This window comes from Elephas maximus, chromosome 20 (assembly GCF_024166365.1).
Source record: "Elephas maximus indicus isolate mEleMax1 chromosome 20, mEleMax1 primary haplotype, whole genome shotgun sequence".
NCBI lineage: Eukaryota > Metazoa > Chordata > Mammalia > Proboscidea > Elephantidae > Elephas > Elephas maximus.
The window spans coordinates 57,174,044-57,193,507 of record NC_064838.1 but is presented as its reverse complement, the minus strand read 5'-3'; the positions used below and the strand labels follow the sequence as shown (position 1 = coordinate 57,193,507).

At 39.0% G+C, this 19,464-nt stretch overlaps 1 protein-coding gene across 4 annotated transcripts in view; it reads left to right on the top strand.

Moving 5' to 3' along the window:
- Nucleotides 1–19,464, top strand: part of SFMBT1 (Scm like with four mbt domains 1) — a 142,049-nt gene that overhangs the window by 56,864 nt on the left and 65,721 nt on the right. For all 4 annotated transcript variants that reach the window (XM_049861834.1, XM_049861833.1, XM_049861836.1 and 1 more), the window contains exon 2: nt 14,899–15,051. In XM_049861834.1, coding sequence (XP_049717791.1) covers nt 15,024–15,051 — 28 coding nt within the window. In that variant the 5' untranslated portion in view covers nt 14,899–15,023. The remainder of the gene's footprint in view (nt 1–14,898; nt 15,052–19,464) is intronic.

Below are 19,464 nucleotides of genomic sequence, written 5' to 3'. Positions count from 1 at the left end.
TGGTGTCAGAGATTTAAAAAAAAAAATTTTTTTTTTGTTTTTTGCTTTTTTTTTGAGCTACAACATATACAATTATATGGATATTAGTTTAAGCTAAACTTACTCTTTTGCAATTTAAAAATAGTTTATTCTACCAGAATTTTAGTTCAGTAATTTGAATTTGCTATTCATTAACTCAACAAGTATTTATTCAGAACTAGCTGTGCTATAGAAGCAGAGATTCTGGTCTAATTTGTTCATTACAGCACCCCAGTGCCCAGCACAGAGCCTGGAACATAGCAGGCATTCAGTAAATGTTAGCTGTATAAATACATGCCCTTACAGAGCTTACATTCTGGTCGATTCCCACATCTAGCACTGCAAGGACCCTCAAAGACATAGAATACATAGTCTGTAGCCTCCAAGCATTTCAGTTTTAATGAGGTATGTCTGCTGACCTTAGTTGTGGGAATTACCACTGTAAGGTGAACATTGAATGACATTAAAAAGACTCAGGATATTTTGAAACTGAAACCCTGGTGGCGTAGTGGTTAAGTGCTATGGCTGCTAACCAAAAGGTCGGCAGTTCAAATCCACCAGGCGCTCCTTGGAAATTCTATGGTGGCAGTTCTACTCTGTCCTATAGGGTCGCTATGAGTCGGAATCTACTCGACAGCAATGGTTTTTTTTTTTTTTTTTTGCCTTTTATTGGGAATGAAAAATATATTTCCCAGAAGCTGTCCAGCAAACTTCTCTTACCTGTCTTTGGCCAGAGCTAGGTTACAAGGAAGCTTTGGAACACAGTTATCTGACAAATAGGAATGTGATTGGCTGACTGGTCATGATCCATAACGAACAAATGTGGGGTTTGGTGGCAAAGAAACGGTGGTAGAAGGCTACTAGCAATGATCATTATAGAACTGGAGAGTGTTGAATCTGGACTGGGCTTAATTTTGTACTATGCTGTGAAGGAAAGTAGTTTCTAAGTGTGTAAGAGTGAAATGGGGATTTAAAAAAACGAGCATTTTATTGTGTTTTTGGTGAAGGTTTACACAGTATTTTAGGTTCCCATTCAACAATTTCTGCACAGGTTGTTCAGTGACAGTGGTTATATTCTTCACGATGCGTGAACATTATTATTCTCGTTCTGGTTGTTTTGTTTCCATTAATCTAGTTTCCCTGCCCCCTTACATTCTCATCTTTGTTTTAAAGTAATTGTTGACCGTTTGGTCTCATATAGGTGATTTTTCAGAGGAGTACATGAAGTGAGGATTTCACGCTATTCAAGAACAAACTTTAATTTTAACCCTTTAAGCAAAAGTCTCATTAATCACATTCTTTGGAGTTACTTTTTTGGAGGTTAGTTTGTTCATCATTTCATATAAAGAGTAAGAACACTGTTTCTTTTTATAAGTACTCAGTAATGCAGAGTTTTTTGTTTTTTTAATTAGGCTTTTATCCTTTCATATGAATTAATTTAGTTTAAGAACCTACTGATGAGCCCTGGTGGCACAGTGGTTAAGAGCTGTGGTGTGCTATGGCTGCTAACCAAAAAGGTCAGCAGTTCGAATCCACCAGTTACTTCTTGGAAACCCTATGGGCCAGTTCTGCTCTGTCCTATAGGGTCGCTATGAGTCGGAACCAACTCGACGGCACCTAACAACAACAACAAGAACCTACTAGAATAACATTTTAGAAGAAGTTTGTAGATAGCAACACCTAGGTGCTATCACCATTCTAGCAGGACAACATAAAAGCTTGACGTTAAATAAATGAATGAATAAAATAACAAGAGAGTATCAGTTACCTAGGGCTATTGCTTCATGGTATAGGAGATACTCCACAGTCTGGAAGATTAGAGGAGTTCAGGCTCTAGAATCAGACTTGGGTTCAAACACTGCCTCTGCTGCTGCCAGACTGTATGAACTGACAGGTTATTTAACGTCTCTGAACCTCAGTTTTCTCATCTGTAAAATGGGGTTATCACGTACACGTTAAATAGAATGGCTAGGATTAAATAAAATTTAGTAAAAAATATCATGCTTACCATGTATTTGGCACTGTTCTGTGTACCTAATTAATATATAAGAACTGGCACATGCATAGCAGGTACTCAAATATTACATCTTTCCTTTTTTCTTAATAAATGGTTAATAAGCCTTTGTCAAGTTGGAATGAAGTTTCTGTTCTCTGACTTGACCTAAGAAGGCACAAATACAGCAACCATGAAATTACAGAATAGTTTTGAGGCTTTTTCATGGCCAAACATAGCTTATTCCTATAGTCCTTTCACAATGCTATTTAAATTGGTACATTTCGGTGGCACCTATGTTGGTGAATCAGATGCCTCCTTATTTAATCAGAGCAAAGACATAGTGACTGTTTCGACATAGTTCATGTTACAGGTTCCTATAAATGAAGTCTTTAACTAATGAAAAAATGTGGTCATAGTTAATCTCTGGAAGGATATTTAATGTAATATCCTTACATTAAAAGATAATGTAAGGATAAATGATTTTTAAATGCTTTTGTCATATTTCTGTACAGTGAAAGATAATTTCAAAGCCATGATTTAGTGATCTTGGTATCTGGCGTAGAGTAGGTGCTCGATATCCTGGTACTAATTAGTAATTGATTAGAATAATAGTGAGACTTCTTCTCATGTACTTTGGACACGTTATCAGGAAAGACCAGTACCTGGAGGAGGACATCATGCTTGGTAAAGTAGAGGGTCAGTGAAAGAGAGGAAGACCTTCAACAAGATGGACTGACACAGTGGCTGCAACGATGGGTGCAAACATAGCAGCTATTGTGAGGATGGCGCAGGACCGGGCAGTATTTCTCTCTGTTATACATAGATCACTGTGAGTCAGAAGTGACTCGAGGGCACCTAACAGCAACAGTTAGAAAATTGCTGAGGAAACAAGACTATGGAGTGGCCATACTTAGCAACTGTCGACTAGTGATTAGTAAGTTGGTTGGCAGGAGATTTCCAACCTTTTTATAGTATGGATCAGTTTTTTAATTATTATTTATGCCTCAGATTTTTTAAAGCTGTATATTAAAAGAAGGCTTAGAAAACTTGACATTAAAGTGACTTTTATGGATAATTTGTCGGTGTTGAACTCAGGGTTTTAAAAACGAAGACAACACAAGTTATTAAATTGGCTTGGGGAAATGCCACATGCATGATCAGTGAACTTGGCGAAGATGAAGTGTAAGGGTGGGATTGAAGCTGGCAAGAAGGTTCCCAAGGTGTAAAATGAGAAGTGAACCCATTCTGGCTACCTTAAAGATAAAATGATCTTCAGATGAAGCACAGTATATAAAAATAGTTTTAATTTAGTAACACTATACACATAAGGGATGTAATAAAATACCTTTGTTCACTGAAAAAATTGTTCCCGAAAACTCAAAGAGCAACCACCTTTAATAGTGAAGAAAGTAATTATGTTGTCCAATTTTGCCTTGGAACTCTGGATTTTTCTTCTTTAAACCACTCCTCCTCCAGACTTCCTTTTCTCAATAAGTGACAACTCCATCCTTCCAGTTGCTTAGGCCAAAACCTCAGCCTTTTCACAGCTCTGCCCTGGACCTAGCTACCAGCGCTTCTCACCTGGATTATTACAAGAGCTTTTCAATCGGTTTTCCTGCTTCTATTGTTGCCCACTTACAGTCTATTTTTAACGTAGCTGCAGAGTGATCCTTTTTTAAAAGATCTGCTCAAAATCCTCTAGTGACTTCTCAAAAGCCAAAAACTTCACACCAGCCTGTGCTTTCGTTTGTAATCTGGCTCCCTGGTACCTCCCTGAGCTCACCTAGCATCTCTGTCTTGATCATTCTTCTCCAGCCCCAGTGGCCTCAAATATGCCACACAAGCTCCTGCTTCAGGATCTTTGTATTCTCTGTCCTTTCTGCCTGGAGTGTTCACTAGATAACCCACATGGTTGACTTCCTTGCTTCCCTCAGGTGTTGCCTCATGTCACCTCATCACTGAGACCTTGATCACGCTATGGCAAGTACTACTCCCTGTCCTACTTCCTTGCTCAATTTTGTCCTCCCTAGCATTTGTTTTCATTCAACATACTGTATATATTTTTTTGGTTGCTCGTCCTGCCACACTGATTGTAAGTTTCATGAGGGCAGGTTTTTTCCCCCCTCTTCTGTTTTGTTCACCTAGAGCAGTGTGTGGCAAATAGTATGTACTCAGTAAATAATTACTGACTTATTGAGAAAGCAGTTCCATGATAGTACCTAGTATCACTGCTATTGATACATAGAAATTTCTTTAAATAAAATAACTGATATTCACTGTAAGTTTTAGGAAGTGGTAGCACTAATTCCCAACGCCCTGTTTACTAATGGTGGAGAGTGTCGCATTGTGTTTCCCAGTCTCCGTTATGGTTTGATGTGGTCACGTGACTGAGTTTTAGCCAGTGGAGTGTGAGTGGAAAGGATGTGCCACTTCTAGGCCTGACTTAGGAGAACCTCCCACGAGTGATGGCTCTGTGCTGGGTGATTTGGGAGGCCTGTATTGAAGATGGCAGAGCTGTGAGGTGGAAGGAGCTTGGCTCCGTGAGTTATCACATGGAGGGGAGTTGCCCACTGATCAGAATCACCTGTTTGGACTTTTCTGAATGAGAAATAAACATCTGTTGGGTTAAGCAACTGACGTTCAGGATTTATACGTTAAAGCACAGCGTTACCTTAACTAATACAAACAACAACCAAACTATTTCCTTCCTAGTTCTGTTGCATATCCTGATGGTAACCCAGATTTCTTGTCTTTTTTAAACCATAGGCTTCTGTATTTGAAAACAAAATAATGGTATTTTTAAAAAGCATACTTGTGACCTTGACGGTAAGTGTATATTTTTATAGCTTTATTGAGATATGTTTCACATAACATAAAATTAATCTATTTAAAGTATCAAGGTCAGTGGTTTTTTTGAGTGTTCACAAAGTTATGTAACTATCACCACAATTTAATTTCAGAATGTTTCAGTACCCCCCCATGAAACCCTATACACATTTACAGTCAGCCCGTATTATTCTCTCCCCCCAGCCCTTGACAACCACAGTGTACTTTATATCTCTGTGGATTTGCCTGTTCTGGACATTTCATATAAATGGAATCATACAATATGTGGCCTTTTGTGACTGGCTTCTTTCACTTAGCATAATACTTTCAAGGTTTGTCCACATAATACATTTATCATAGTCTCATTAATTTTCATGACTGAGTAATGTTCTGTTGTATGGATAGATCATATTTTATTTATGCATGAGTTGATGGATATTTGGGTTGTTTCCATTTTTTGACTGTTGTGAATAATGCTGCTATAACGTGTGTAAAATTTTTGCATGGACGTATGTTTTCATTTCGGAATACACTCAGGAGTGGGATTGCTGGGTTGTGTGTAAACTGCATTTATGAGGAAGTGCCACACTTTTCCAAAGTGGCTGCACCGTTTTGCAGTCGATCTCACTAGCATTGCCTTTATGTTTTTCACATCCCCAGAAGGGTGGGATCACATGGTAAATATTATGGTCCCTTAAGGTCTGTAGGTGGGGGACACCCACAAAAGGGGCTGGGGATGTAACAAACTGTCGGAGGCTGACATCACTCTAGCTTCATTTTCTAGTACTCTTGCTTACTTGGCCCCCCGGCTGCCCTGGCCTTGCTATTCCTAGAACACAGCTCATACGTGCCCACTTTAGGGCCCTTGTGTTGGCCTTTGCCTCTGCCTGGCATATTTTGTCCTTAGATATCTTCTTCAAGTCTTTGTCCAAGTGTTCAAATCTTCTCTGTGAAGCCTCCTCTAACCCTACCCTATTTGGCCTTCAACCTGTGCCATCACCCTTATACTTTTCCCTTCCACTAAAATGTAAACTTCGTGAGGGCAGAGATTTTGGTCTGTTTTCTTCAATGATAAATTCCTAGAATTTTGATTAGGCCTGACATGTAGTGGGTGTCCAGTAAATATTTGTCGATAGAATAAATAACTTTTCAATAAATGTATTTTGTTTTGCTTAAAATTTTTAAATCATATAAGTAAGCATATGATTACATTTTCATTGTAAAAAAATTCAACAAATGCAGATAAAGCAAAAATTCTCTTTTGCTCATTTCTGCCCCCGAGTCTCATACTCCCTAGCGGTAACCATAGAGAGGACATGTGGACAATTTAATCTCTTCCTTTGAATTGTTATGACGCTTATTTCTTTATTTCCTCTGGGCATTTTTCTAGAATAAATACTGAAAGTGGAATTTTTGGGGTGTAGAGAATGCAAGTTAAAGTTTTTGAGAGAGTAAAATTTCTCTCTGAAAGGGCTGTATCCATTTACGCTCTTTACCTGGTCATGGCAGTCCCTGTTTCTCTGTATCTTCACCCACATTCAATATTATTAACCTTTCGTCTTTGCCAATCTGGGTAAAATCTCAGGTTAGTTGTTGAGGTTATGCATAATTTTATATCATTTTTGGTTTGCATTTCTGTAAAATTTCTGTTCTTATCTGACCTTTTTTTTCCTTACTAGGTTTTGTCTTTTTTCTTTATTGATTTATAGGCACTTTTTGTTATTATGGCTATTAATCCTTTGTTATATGTGCTGAAAATATTTTCTCCTGGTCTGCTTAAAATAATTTATGATGTCTTTTTGCCAGTCACAAATTTTAGACATTTATGTAGTTGAATGTATTTTTTTTTTTAATGGCTTCCTTGATTAAGGCAGTCTCTGCTGTCTCAAGATTATAACCATATTCTTTTAGTTTGTGTTAGAATCTTTTTTTTTCATATTTTTCCATTTTAATTCACCTCAAACTTATTTATATGACAGCACGAAGTAAGGATCTAACTTTTCCCCCCAAAATGGATAGCCAGTTCTTTAACACTATTTATTTGTTTATCCTTTGTGATAAAAATGAAATGCCATCTTTTTCACATACTGTACTCCCATATAAATGGGTCCTGTTCTCAACCTTTTGTTGTTGTTAGGTGCCATCCAGCCGGTTCCAACTCATAGCGACCCTGTGTACCACAGAATGCGCCATCCTTACAGTTGTTGCTATGCCCAAACCCACTGTTGCAGCCCCTGTGTCAGTCCATCTAGTTGAGGGTCTTCCTCTTTTCTGCTGACCCTGTACTTCACCAAGCGTGATGTCCTTCTCCAGGGATTGATCCCTCCTGACAACATGTCCAAAGTACATAAGACGCAGTCTCGCCATCCTTGCTCTTAAGGAGTATTCTGGTTGTACTTCTTCCAAGACAGATTTGTTCTCAACCTTATTCTCCTTTACTGCTGTATTTGTCTTTTCTCATGCTAGTGCTGCACCATGTTAATGGTTTAATAGAAGGAACTTGTCTTATCATATATCATCTTGTACAAAAGTGTCTCAACTGGATTGTATGTTTTCTCTTTTAGGTGAATTTTAAGATTAACTCATCATGTTGAGATTTAGATTGGAAAGAAAAACATTTCTGTAGCCCAATTGTAATGGCCATGTAGTTTTACGTTGTATGTTTGTGCCATCTTTTTTTTTTTTTCTTTTAACAATTATTGGTCCAAAATAATCGTTTTAAAATATTGGCCCTATAATTTTGGCCTTTTTTTTTTTTTTTTTAAGCCTAGGTATTCTCGAGTTCTAGGTTTTGTTGAAAACTTTTAGTGACTTTATAAATTCATTAGAGCCAATTTGTTTAGCTGAGACAAATATGCCCTGTGTTGGGTTTACATAATCATAAAAATGTTAAGTTAGGGTCAGATCTGATGTAGACGGTGTGAGCGGCTAAAGTTTGTCTGTCACAGTGCTTTAAAAATTTGACTTTATCAGATTAATTTATTAGTTTTTAGCTCCCTAGTCAGACATATAGCAGTGGGTTAAAAACAAACAAACAAAAAAAACCCCAACAAAAAGCTTAATGAAGCAATTAAAGATTTCGACTCCTGATAATCAAGTTGTATTGACATCTGACAGATGGATCCCCAACGTTTCGTTTAGGTAGTCTGCCAGATAGGAAGTGTACAAAGTCAGGAGTGATGGTTGACTGCTTCATTGTGGAGAGTGAAAGGCCAACAGGAATCTGCACCTGTTGGGGAACAGAAAATAGACTGACTCTGCCACTAATCTTTACCATCAAGGACAGAGTTAACTTCGTAGATTGGCAGAACATGGAGCATCTCATTTACTGAATTCTTTGCGTTTACGGTATTTAACAGCATACCTGCCATTATTGCTGGACTTGGCAGTTGTTGGATTGCTGTTGTGTTGGGAATAGGAATGCAAATTCAGATATTTCAACAGGAATTTTCCTGTTAATGGCCTGGCAAATATTTATTGAATTAAAGTATTTTCTTACAACCACCATTGATATTGGCTGTCTTCCTAAGTTATTTATGTCAGACATATTAAGTCATTTGTGTGAGGTTCCTTCCTACAGAGATCTCTCTTGCGTTATTGTGACTTTCCCACGTCAGACTCTCGGTGCTTTATCTTAGCCTTAAAAATAAAGTGCACTAACATGAAACGTGAAACCAGGTAGTAAAGGCTTAGAGTACGGACAGAGTGTGTACACTTAAAAAAAGAAGATGGAAGGGAAAACCCTGGTATGGCTATTGTTAAGATGAGTTTTAGATCCTTTAAAAGATCCGTTTAAAATGTAATTATTCTGTGGTGCTTTTATTTTATATCCATGGATCATTAAAAATGAAATAGCTAATTCAGTTTGGTTTTCTTTGGAAGAGATTTGCCCGCTGATCAGAATCACCTGTCTGGACTTTTCCAAATGAGAAAAAAACATCTGTTGGGTTTTGTCTTAGTTATCTAGTGCTGCTGTAACAGAAATACCACATGTGGATGGTTTTAACAAACAGAAATCCATTCTCTCTCAGTTTCGGAGGCTAGGAGTCAGAATTTAGTGTGCCAGCTCCAGTCTCTCCGTCTCTCTCGGCCCTAGTGGGGAGGTCCTTGTCATCAATCTTCCCCTGGGTCTAGGAGTTTATCAGCACAGGGACCCTGGGTCCAAAGTACTCACTCTGCTCCCAGCTCTTCCTTCTTGGTGGTAGGAGGCCCCCATCTCTCTGCTTGCTTCTTTCTCCTTTTATCTCTTGTAAAATAAAAAGTGATGCAGGCCACACTCCAGGTAAACTCCCCTTACATAGATCAGGACTGTGACCTGAGAAAGGGTGTTGCATCCCACCCTAATCCTCTTTAACATATCCTAATCTTTCCACAGGCAGAGACCAGGATTTACAACACATAGGAAAATTACATCAAATCACAGAATGGAAGACAACCACACAACACTGGGAATCATGGCTTAGTCAAGTTGACAGTGTTATTGGGGGCCACAATTCAATCCATGACAAATTTTATTTTAGTTGGGTTTTATTTTCATGTTTGACATCAAAGCTTGTTATATCCAGTTAGCTAAATGACCTTTGCTTTTTAATTTTTTAATTTACTTTAATACTTCTTAGAAGCATTTAAAATCTCTCCTGGCTTCAGTATGTCTTATTAGAAACCCCTGCAAATGTCCAGGCACCTATTTAATTGAGTAATACATTGTAAATAAGATACGCAAGGTCCAAACCAGTTCATGTGAACTTTATCTAAGTAAATAACTCTTGATGTGTTCTGGCCACCACAAGGGATATCATAATATAAAAATCAACTGCAAAATAAGCAAAGACGTAAAGCTGTTTAATATGAACGGGAAATAAATGAAGAGCGAATTAAATTTCCAAATACTAAGCCCCCAGATATTTTACTTGTTTTTTTCTCACTGCATGAAAAGGCAGCAGGCTAGGAAAAGAGAGACATCTGACAGATGGTCCACAGCAAAAGGCTTCATCAGTTTATCTCTCATGATCCTATTAAGATGAAGAACTGATTGCTCATCGGCTAAAATCTAAGTGATGTTGTAAGACTGAAAAAAGTCACAGCTTCAGCTTTCAGCTACGTAAGACTTGCATCCTTCCCACCTCATGTCTTTTGGCTTTGAACCTTCGCTTATTTATCATCTTCATTATTACTATTATTTTTTACACTACGTGGCTTCTTTACACAAAATATTCTAGCTTACTCCAAGAGTTTATTTATGTAAACAGTGGATGACATCTTCAAAGCCTAGTGAACCAACAGATATTTATTTAGCACTAGTGTTGTTCCATTAATCCCATGTTGAAATGTCAAGACTTTCTATGTAGAGATGATTCAGTAAATTAGTGCTGTAGGCACTTGAGCCTGTCGGCATTGCGTAATACTTAACATTAATCAGCATTCATGACGTAGGTAGCTCTGTGCTATGCGCTTTTCACGAGTTATCTCAATCCTCACAGCAGTCCTATAAGGTAGGTACAGTACTGTTACCTCCCTTTTACAAATAAGGCGACTGGCACAAATAGGCCTAGTCATTTGTCTAACATCACATAGCCAAGTAAGTGATGGACTTGGAATTTTAGAAATTAATATAAGTAATACTGTTCTTCCCTTGCTTTTTTCACTCAGCAACATAGGTAATGTTTCTGCGTGCTTTTATGGATCTACCTGCAGTCTTGTAAGGGTTATGAGGTATTTTCCTAATTAAAAAAAAAATGCCAGTTGCCAGTTGTCCTTGAATTGATTCAGAGTAGAACTGTGCTTCATAGGGTTTTCATGGGTTTTTCAGAAGTAGATTGCCAGGCCTTTCCTCTGCTGTGCCTCCGTATGGACTTGAACCACAACTTTTTGATTAGCGTCAAGCATGTTAACTGTTTACACCATTCAGGGGCTTCTGTTTCCTGGTATACCAGTAATCAACTAGTTCCTGTTGAATTAATCCCAACTCACAGCGACCCTGTGTGTGTAGAGTAAAACTGTGCTCCATAGGGTGTTCAAGGCTGTCGCCTTTTGGAAGTTGATTGCCAGGCCCGTCTTCCCAGTTACCTCTGGTTGGGTTTGAACTGCCAACCTTTCAGCTAATAGTCAAGCACTTAACCATTTGCACCACCCAGGCGTCCCCAGTTTAGGTTAAAAAAAAAAAAAAACAAAAACCTGTTGTCACCGAATTAATTCCTACTCATTGTGACCCTATAAGACAGAGTAGAACTGCCCCATAGAATTTCCAAGGAGTGGCTGGTGGGTGCAAACTGCTGACCCTTTGGTTAGCAGCCGAGCTCCTAACAACTGTGCCACTAGGGCTTCAGTTTAGGTTAGGCCTGCCATTATATTTTATCTTAGCACCCAGTACTTTTCCTGAAGAGCACTTTAATTGTTTTTAATTATTGGCTTAATTTCTGTCTGTCCTATCCCCCAATAGAAAATAAGCTTCATGAGAACAGGAACCAAGCCTTCCTTGATTTCTTTACCCCCGGCCTCCAGGATGGACGGTAATGAGCTGGCATGTGAATTGTAGGTGGAGTGGCACATTTTGGACTTGGGGTAGAAAAGTAAACTGAGAGAAGAGGGCATATTTACTAGCTCATGGTATTATGTTGTGTTATTGTTAGGGCTGCCAAGTTGATTTTTGACTCACAGTGACCCCACATGACAGAACAGAACTGCCCCACAGGTTTTCTAGGCTGTAATCTTGACAGGAGCCCTGGTGACGCAGTGGTCAAAGTGGCTCAACTTCACCACCTACTCTGCTGGGGAAAGATGTGGCAGTCTCCTTCTGTAAGGATTTACAGCCTTGGAAGCCCTGCGGGCTGTTGTGAGCTGGAATCAACCCCATGGCAGTGGGTTTGGTTTTTTGGTTTAATCTTATGGAAGCAGGTAACCAGGTCTTTCTCCTGGGGGAGCCACTGGGTGGTTTCAAACGGCCACCCTCTAGGTTAACAACAGAACACTTAACGGTTGCACTACCAGGGCTACTGAGAAGGGAGCATATTTAGCGGCTTCAGGTCTCACTGCCAAGTGTCTATTTGTTTCTGTGAAAATGTGGGCTTCAGTGCTTATGTTGTATAATACGATTTGGGATAACTGGAAGTTGCCTCAAATGGGATACCCATAATTTTAAGTTATTAAAAATTTTCTATGCTCATTATGAAATTTTAAAATCTGAAAAAGACCGACCTTACAGACTATGTAGTCCTACCTACTCATTTTGCAGATAAAGAAATTGACATAATATGGTCTGTATAAGGTTGCAAAGCTAGTTACCAGTAGACCTGGAACAAGAACCTAGGTGTTCCTGTTACCTCTTGCACTTTAGGTAGTGTGTACCTTTTCAATGGGTATATTACGATTTAAAGTAACTTTTTTCTAGTGATTAATTTCTTTTTTTTTTTTGTAAGAGCTGATTACTGAGAGCTCTAATACATACTGAAACCCTGAGAGTTACGGAGTTGCCTCATCTCCAGAACATCACCCACTGCAGCTGTGACTGCTGAGTACCTATTTTCACTTTTATACTTTTAAGTATTGTTGCCCTTTTAGTTGGTTCACATCATACCTTCCTGTCGCAGCTCCTCTTCCCCCTTTGATGTATTCTTTCTAATAATGTATTAGACACATACAAAGGCAGTATCTTAGATTGTTTTAAAATATGTAATGCAAGAATAAATTTGTTCATACATGCTGCAACCTGGTTGAAGCTCAAAAACATTATACTAAGTGAAAGAAGCCATACACAAAAAGACCACATATTGTATGATTCCACAGATATGAAATGTCCAGAAAAGGCAAAATCTGTACAAACAGAGGAGTCTCCTTGGGTGGTGCAAATAGTAAAGGTTAATGTGCTCGGCTGCTAACCAAAAGATTGGAGGTTCGAGTCCACCCAGAGGTGCCTCAGTAGAAAGGCCTGGCAGTCTGCCTCTGAGAACCCGGGGAGCACAGTTTTGCTCTGAGGCACATAGGATCACCATGAGTTGGTGTCAGCTCCACACCAACTGGTTCTGGTTCTTGGCTCTACAAACAGAAAGTAGGTAGGTGGTTGCCTGAGGCAAGGGGTGAAAATGGGGAGGGACTGCAGATGGATAAGAGGTTTTGTTTTGGGTCTATGGAAATGTTCTAAAGTTGGACTGGATGGTTAACACAACTCTGTAAGTTTACTAAAAATGATTGAATTTTACACTTCAAATGGGAAGGTTTATGGTATGTGAGTTATATGTTAATATAGCTGTTTAAAAAAGAATAAGTGGGCTCAGAGCTCATTTTGGAGGAGTTCTCTTTATAAGTATTTGTAGATGCTAATATAGTTGGTACATTGTTGTTTTGCATATTTTATTGAAATGGAGAATTACTTAAAGTAATACTATATCCTGAATCTAATTCATTTGGTAAGACACAATATGGAAAGCTAACTTTTTTCCTCTAGGAAGTCATAGGAATTGGTTATTGTGGATAGGAATTATGGTTTAAGTATTGTAATTTGAGTTGAAAGGGTTGAGATTCCTATATATCTTGGTTTACTGTGACTTTTAGATATCAAGATTTTTTTTTTTACAATTGTGCTTTAAGTGAAAATTTACAAATCAAGTCAGTCTCTCACACAAAAACCCATATATACCTTGCTACACACTCCCAGTTACTCTCCCCCAATGAGGCAGCCCGCTCTCTCCCTCCACTCTCTCCTCGTGTCCATTTCGCCAGCATCTAACCCCTTCTACCCTCTCATCTCCCCTCCAGACAGGAGATGTCAACATAGTCTCAAGTGTCCACCTGATCCAAGAAGCTCACTCCTCACCAGCATCCCTCTCCAACCCATTGTCCAGTCCAATCCATGTCTGAAGAGCTGGCTTCGGGAATGGTTCCTGTCCTGGGCCAACAGAAGGTCTGGGGGCGATGACCACCGGGGTCCTTCTAGTCTCAGTCGGACCATTAAGTCTGGTCTTACGAGAATTTGGGGTCTGCATCCCACTGCTCTCCTGCTCCCTCAGGGGTTCTCTGTTGTGTTCCCTGTCAGGGCAGTCATCGGTTGTAGCTGGGCACCATCTAGTTCTTCTGGTCTCAGGCTGATGTAGTCTCTGGTTCATGTGGCCCTTTCTGTCTCTTGGGCTCGTGTTCTTCATTCTCCTTTGATCCAGGTGGGTTGAGACCAATTGATGCATGTTAAATGGCTGCTTTCTGGCGTTTAAGACCCCAGACGTCACTCTTCAAAGTGGGATGCAGAGTGTTTTGTTAATAGATTTTATTATGCCAATTGACTTAGATGTCCCCTGAGACCATGGTCCCCAGACTCCTGCCCCTGCTACGCTGGCCTTCGAAGCATTCAGTTTATTCCGAAAACTTCTTTGCTTTTGGTTTAGTCCAATTGTGCTGACCTCCCCTGTATTGTGTGCTGTCTTTCCCTTCACCTAAAGTAGTTCTTATCTACTATCTAATTAGTGAAAGCCCCTCTCTCACCCTCCCTCCCTCCCCCCTCTGGTAACCACAAAAGAATGTTTTCTTCTCAGTTTAAACTATTTCTCAAGTTCTGATGATAGTGGTCTTACATAATATTTGTCCTTTTGCAACTGACTAATTTCACTTTTTTTTTTTCCCACAATTTCACTTAGCATAATGCCTTCCAGGTTCCTCCATGTTACGAAATGTTTCACAGATTCCTCACTGTTCTTTATCGATGCGTAGTATTCCATTGTGTGAATATACCATAATTTGTTTATCCATTCATCCATTGACGGGCACCTTGGTTGCTTCCAACAGATATCAAGATTTTGATAGCTATACACATACCATCTTCAAAATTAGAAAAGGTGTCCATTTTTTTCTCTAATCCCAACTATTCTGCCAATGAGTTGTTTTTATCTGCTTATGAGTAAATCTCAGCCGTCACCTCTAGATTTACTGCAAGTTACAAGGAAAGGGGAGTTTAGAGTAGTGAAGAGTGAAGAAGAGCAGTCATTGTAATCTGCCTCCTCAGTCACGTTGAGTACCACATCTTATGAATGAATGCTTGGGCTTCGGCTCTTGACGTGTTCCTTTTGATTTTTCAGCACTTTCCTTTGGACCCTTGAATGCCCACTGAATAGACGCTTGAGACCTGCGAGCAATCATCAGATCACAGCAGAACCTGAGGCCTTTCCTCTGTTCGGGGAGGAGATAGCCATATGCTGTGGAAATGAACGGGGAGCAGCAGCTTGATGCAGGTATTGGTTTTGCTGAGCAGAGTTCATTCTCTGGGGTGCAGAATTATATGTTTACCCATGTTATAGTGTCTGACTTGTCCTTCTACCACTGAACTGTAAGTTCTTTGAAGGCATGCGTTCTCTCTCTTCACCGTTTCTGTACCTGGCAAAGAACCTGGCAGTAGGGAGGCTACAATGTTACAATGTAAAAATAAATAACTTTCATGAACAGGCTTCTCTTTTTAAAATAACATTTTAATTTTGACAGTTATTTTCTAATTATTTAAAAATAGTCGTAGATTCCCAGGAAAATGCAAAGATACAGTACTGACAGGTCCCATGTACCCTTCACTCAGTTTCTCCCCTTAATTACATCTTATAACTACAGTACAATATCAAAATATCAAAACCAAGAAATTGACATTGGTATAAAGTGTGTATGGTTCTGTGTCATTTTACCACAGGTGTAGATTCTTGTAACCACTCTCAATCAAGATGTGGAAACATTCCATCACCACAAAGAACTCTCGTGTACTCTCTGTTTAGAATCACCTGGCCCTCTCCTCCCATCATCCCTGACCCTGGGGCAACCAGTAGTCTGTTCCCCACCTCTGTAATTTTGTCATTTCGAGAATGTTATATAAATAGAATCATACAGTATGTGACCTTTTGAGCTTGGCTTTTTTACTCAAAATAATGCCTTTGAGATCCGTCCAAGCTCTGGCAAGTATCAACAGTTTGTTCCTCTGTGCTGCTGAGACGCATTCCGTGGATGTACCACAGTTAGTTTAGCCATTCCTCTATTGCAGTACATTTGGTTGTTTCCAGTTCTTAGTTACTGAAAATCAGACGGCTATGCACTATAAGATTTCATTTTTCTAGGACAAATTCCCAGGAGTACGGCTGCTGGGTCATATGGTAAACACATGTTTAGTAAAGAAACTGCCAAACCATTTTTCAGAGTGGCGGTATCATTTTACATTCTGACCAGCAGTGCGTGATAAATACAGTTTCTTCGCGACCTGGCCGTAATTGGTATTGTCGTAAGCCATTCTGATAGATGCGTAGTGAGCTCATTACCCTTTTAAATACCCTCTAAATTCACACGTTGAGCAGCCAACACCACTGTCCTGTTCCAGAATACCAGATAGAAATCATTAACAGTCACGCCCATTTCCTGCTCTTGCCAGCCCCTGGCAACCATTAATCTATTTTCTGTCTGAATGGATTTACCTATTCTGGATATATATAAATGGAATCATATAATTTGTGACCTTTTGTGTCTAGCTTTTTTCACTTAGCATAAGTTTTTTGAGGTTCGTTCGTGTAGCAGTTCATCCATGCCATACTTCATTCCTTTTTATGCAGAGTAATAGTCCATTGTGTAGCTATTCCACATTTCGCTAATCTATTTTGTCAGTTGATAAACATTTGCATTGTTTCTACCTTTTGGGTATTGTGAATAGAGCTGCTGTGAGAACCTGTTTTCAGTTCTCTTGGGTGGTGTATACATAGGAGTGGAATTGCATGGTCATATAGTGGCTCTGTTTAACTTCCTTGAGTAGCTGCCAGACCCTTCCAAAGCAGCTGCATCATTTTACATTCTAGTAACAATCTATGAATGTCCCAGTTTCTCCATATCCTTGCCAGTACATGCTGTTGTCTGTCGTTTTGATTGTAGCCATCCTAGTAGGTGTGAAGTTGCGTCTTATTGTAGCTTTGATATGCATTGTTAATTTCTGCAAAGAATGTAGCTGGGATTTTGATAGGGATTGTGTTAAGCCTGTAGATACATTTTAGAGTGTTATAGATTTAATTGTGTCCCCCTAAAAAAGATATAGTGAAGTCCTAACCTCTGGTACCTGTGAATATAACCTGGCTGGGAAAAAGGGTTTTAGAAGATTTTATCAGTTAACATAACATACCAGAGTAAGATGGGTCCTAATCTACACTTGTTGTTAGGTGCCTTTGAGTCAATGTAGACTCATAGTGATCCCATGTGATAGAATAGAACTGCTCCATAGGGTTTTCTAGGCTGTAGTCTTTATGGGAGCAGATTGTCAGGTCTTTTCTCCCACGGAGCTGCTGGGTGGGTTTGAACTGCCAACCTTTCAGTTAGCAGCTGATTGCTTAACCATTGTGCCACCAGGACTCCTTAAATCTACTGTTAGTAGCGTCATTATAAAAGAGGAGGAGAGACAGAGACAGAGGGATGATGGCCATGTGACCACAGAGTTATGCTGCAGCTGCAAGCCAAGGAAATACCTCGATCTACCAGACGCTAGGCGAGACAAGAAGGAATTTTCCCCTAAAGCTTTCAGAGAGTTCATGGCCCTGCCAACACCCTGAATTTGGACTACTAGCCTCGAGAACTGAGAGATCATAAATTTCCGTTCTTATAAGCCACACAGTTTGTGCTATTGTGTTATGGCAGCCTTAGAAAGCTAATACAGGAAGTATTTCCATCTAAACAGTATTAAGTCTTCCAGTCCATTACCATAGAATGTTTTTCTCTACTTATTTTAGGTTGTTTTTAATTTCTTTCAACAACTTTTTGTAGTTTTTGGTATACTAGCCCTGCACTTCCTTTGTTAACTTTATTCCTAAGTATTTTATTCTTTTTGATGCTATCATAAATGGAATTGTTTTCTTAATTTCATTTTCAAATTATCCATTGCTGGTATTACAGTTGATTTTCATATGTTGATCTTGTATCCTGCAATCTTGCCAAGTTCATTTATTAGCTCTAATAGTTGTGTGTGTGTGTGTGTGTGTGTGTGTATGAATTTCTTATGTTTTTCCATGTACAAGATCATGCCCTCTACAAATAGAGGTAGCTTTATTTCTTTCTTTACACTGTGGGTGTTAGCTGCCCTGGACAGAATCTCCTGTCCAATGTTGAATAGAAGTGCCAAGAACAGACATCCTGGTCTTGTCCCTAATCTTAGGAGGAAAGCTTTCAGTCATTCGCCATTAAGAATGATATTAGTCGTGTCTTTTTGTAGATGGTCTTTATGATATTTAGGAAGGACACTGCTGCGTTAGTTTCCTATTGCTGTTGTAACAAATTTCCACAGACTTAATGGCTTAAAACAATGCAGATTTATTACAGTTCTGGAGATCATAAATTCAAAATGAGTTGGCAAGATCTCATTCTTTTTGGAGGCTTTAGGAAAGAATCCATTTCCTTGTCTTTTCCTTTCTAAAGAGTGCCACAGTTCTTGGCTTGTGGTCCTGCATCCCTTGGACCTATACTTCCATCCTCATATTTTTTCTCCCTCTGCTTCCATTGTCACACCGTCTTCTCTGACTCTGGGCCTCTTGTCTCCCTCTTATGAGAACCCTTGTGGTTATGTTGGGCTCACCTGGATAATGCAGAATGATGTCTCTATCTCAGGATCCCTAATTTAATCCCTTCTGCAAAGTCCTTTTTTCCATGTAAGGTGACATTTTCACAGGTTCTGGGGGATTTGGACATAGATATCTTTAGGAACCATTATTCAGGCTACCGTATCTTCTGTTCCTAGTTTGTTGTGTGTTTTTATCATGAAAGAGTGTTCAGTTTTGTCAAATGCTTTTTTTGTGTCTATTGAGATGATCATGTGGTTTTTGACCCTTATTCTATTAATACAGTATTTTAGATTGACCAATTTTCACATGTTGAACCAACCTTACAATTTCTGGTATAAATTCCACTTTGTCATGCAGTATAATTCTTGTTATTTGTTGGTGGATTTGGTTCGTTAGTATTTTATCAAGCAACCCTATAAGACAGAGTAGAACTGCCGCATAGAATTTCCAAGGAGCAGCTGATGGATTTGAACTACAGACTTTTTGGTTAGCAGCCAAGCTCTTAACCACTGTGCCACCTGGGCTCCATAATGGATATTAGTCTGCAGTATTCTTTTCTTATGATACCTTTTTCGGTTTTGGTATCTGGGTAATCCCCAGAACAACTGCCAAGAAAGCACCTAAATTTTTGTTTTCTTAGTAGTTACTCTGGGGATTACAATATACATCTTAAAACAATCGAATTCAGATTAATACTAACTTAATTCCAATAGCGTATGGAAACTTTGCTCCAGTATAGCTCCCTACCTTTTCCTCCTCCTTTGTGCTATTTTTGTTATCCTTTGTCATAGCTTTATATATTATAATCCCATTTACACAGATTAATAATTATGGTTTTATGCCATTGTCTTTTAAATCAGTTAGAAGAAACATGTTTAAAAATATATGTCTATACTGTTTTATATATTAACCTGTGTAATTAAAATTGTCAATTTTTAAAATTTCTTCTTCTGAATTGCATTACCATCTTGTATCCTCTCTTTTTAGACTGAAGGACTTCCTTTAGTGTTTCTGGTAGGACAGGTGTGCTGGTAATGAAATCTCTCAGTCTTTGTTTATCTGGGAATGTTTTTATTTTTGGAG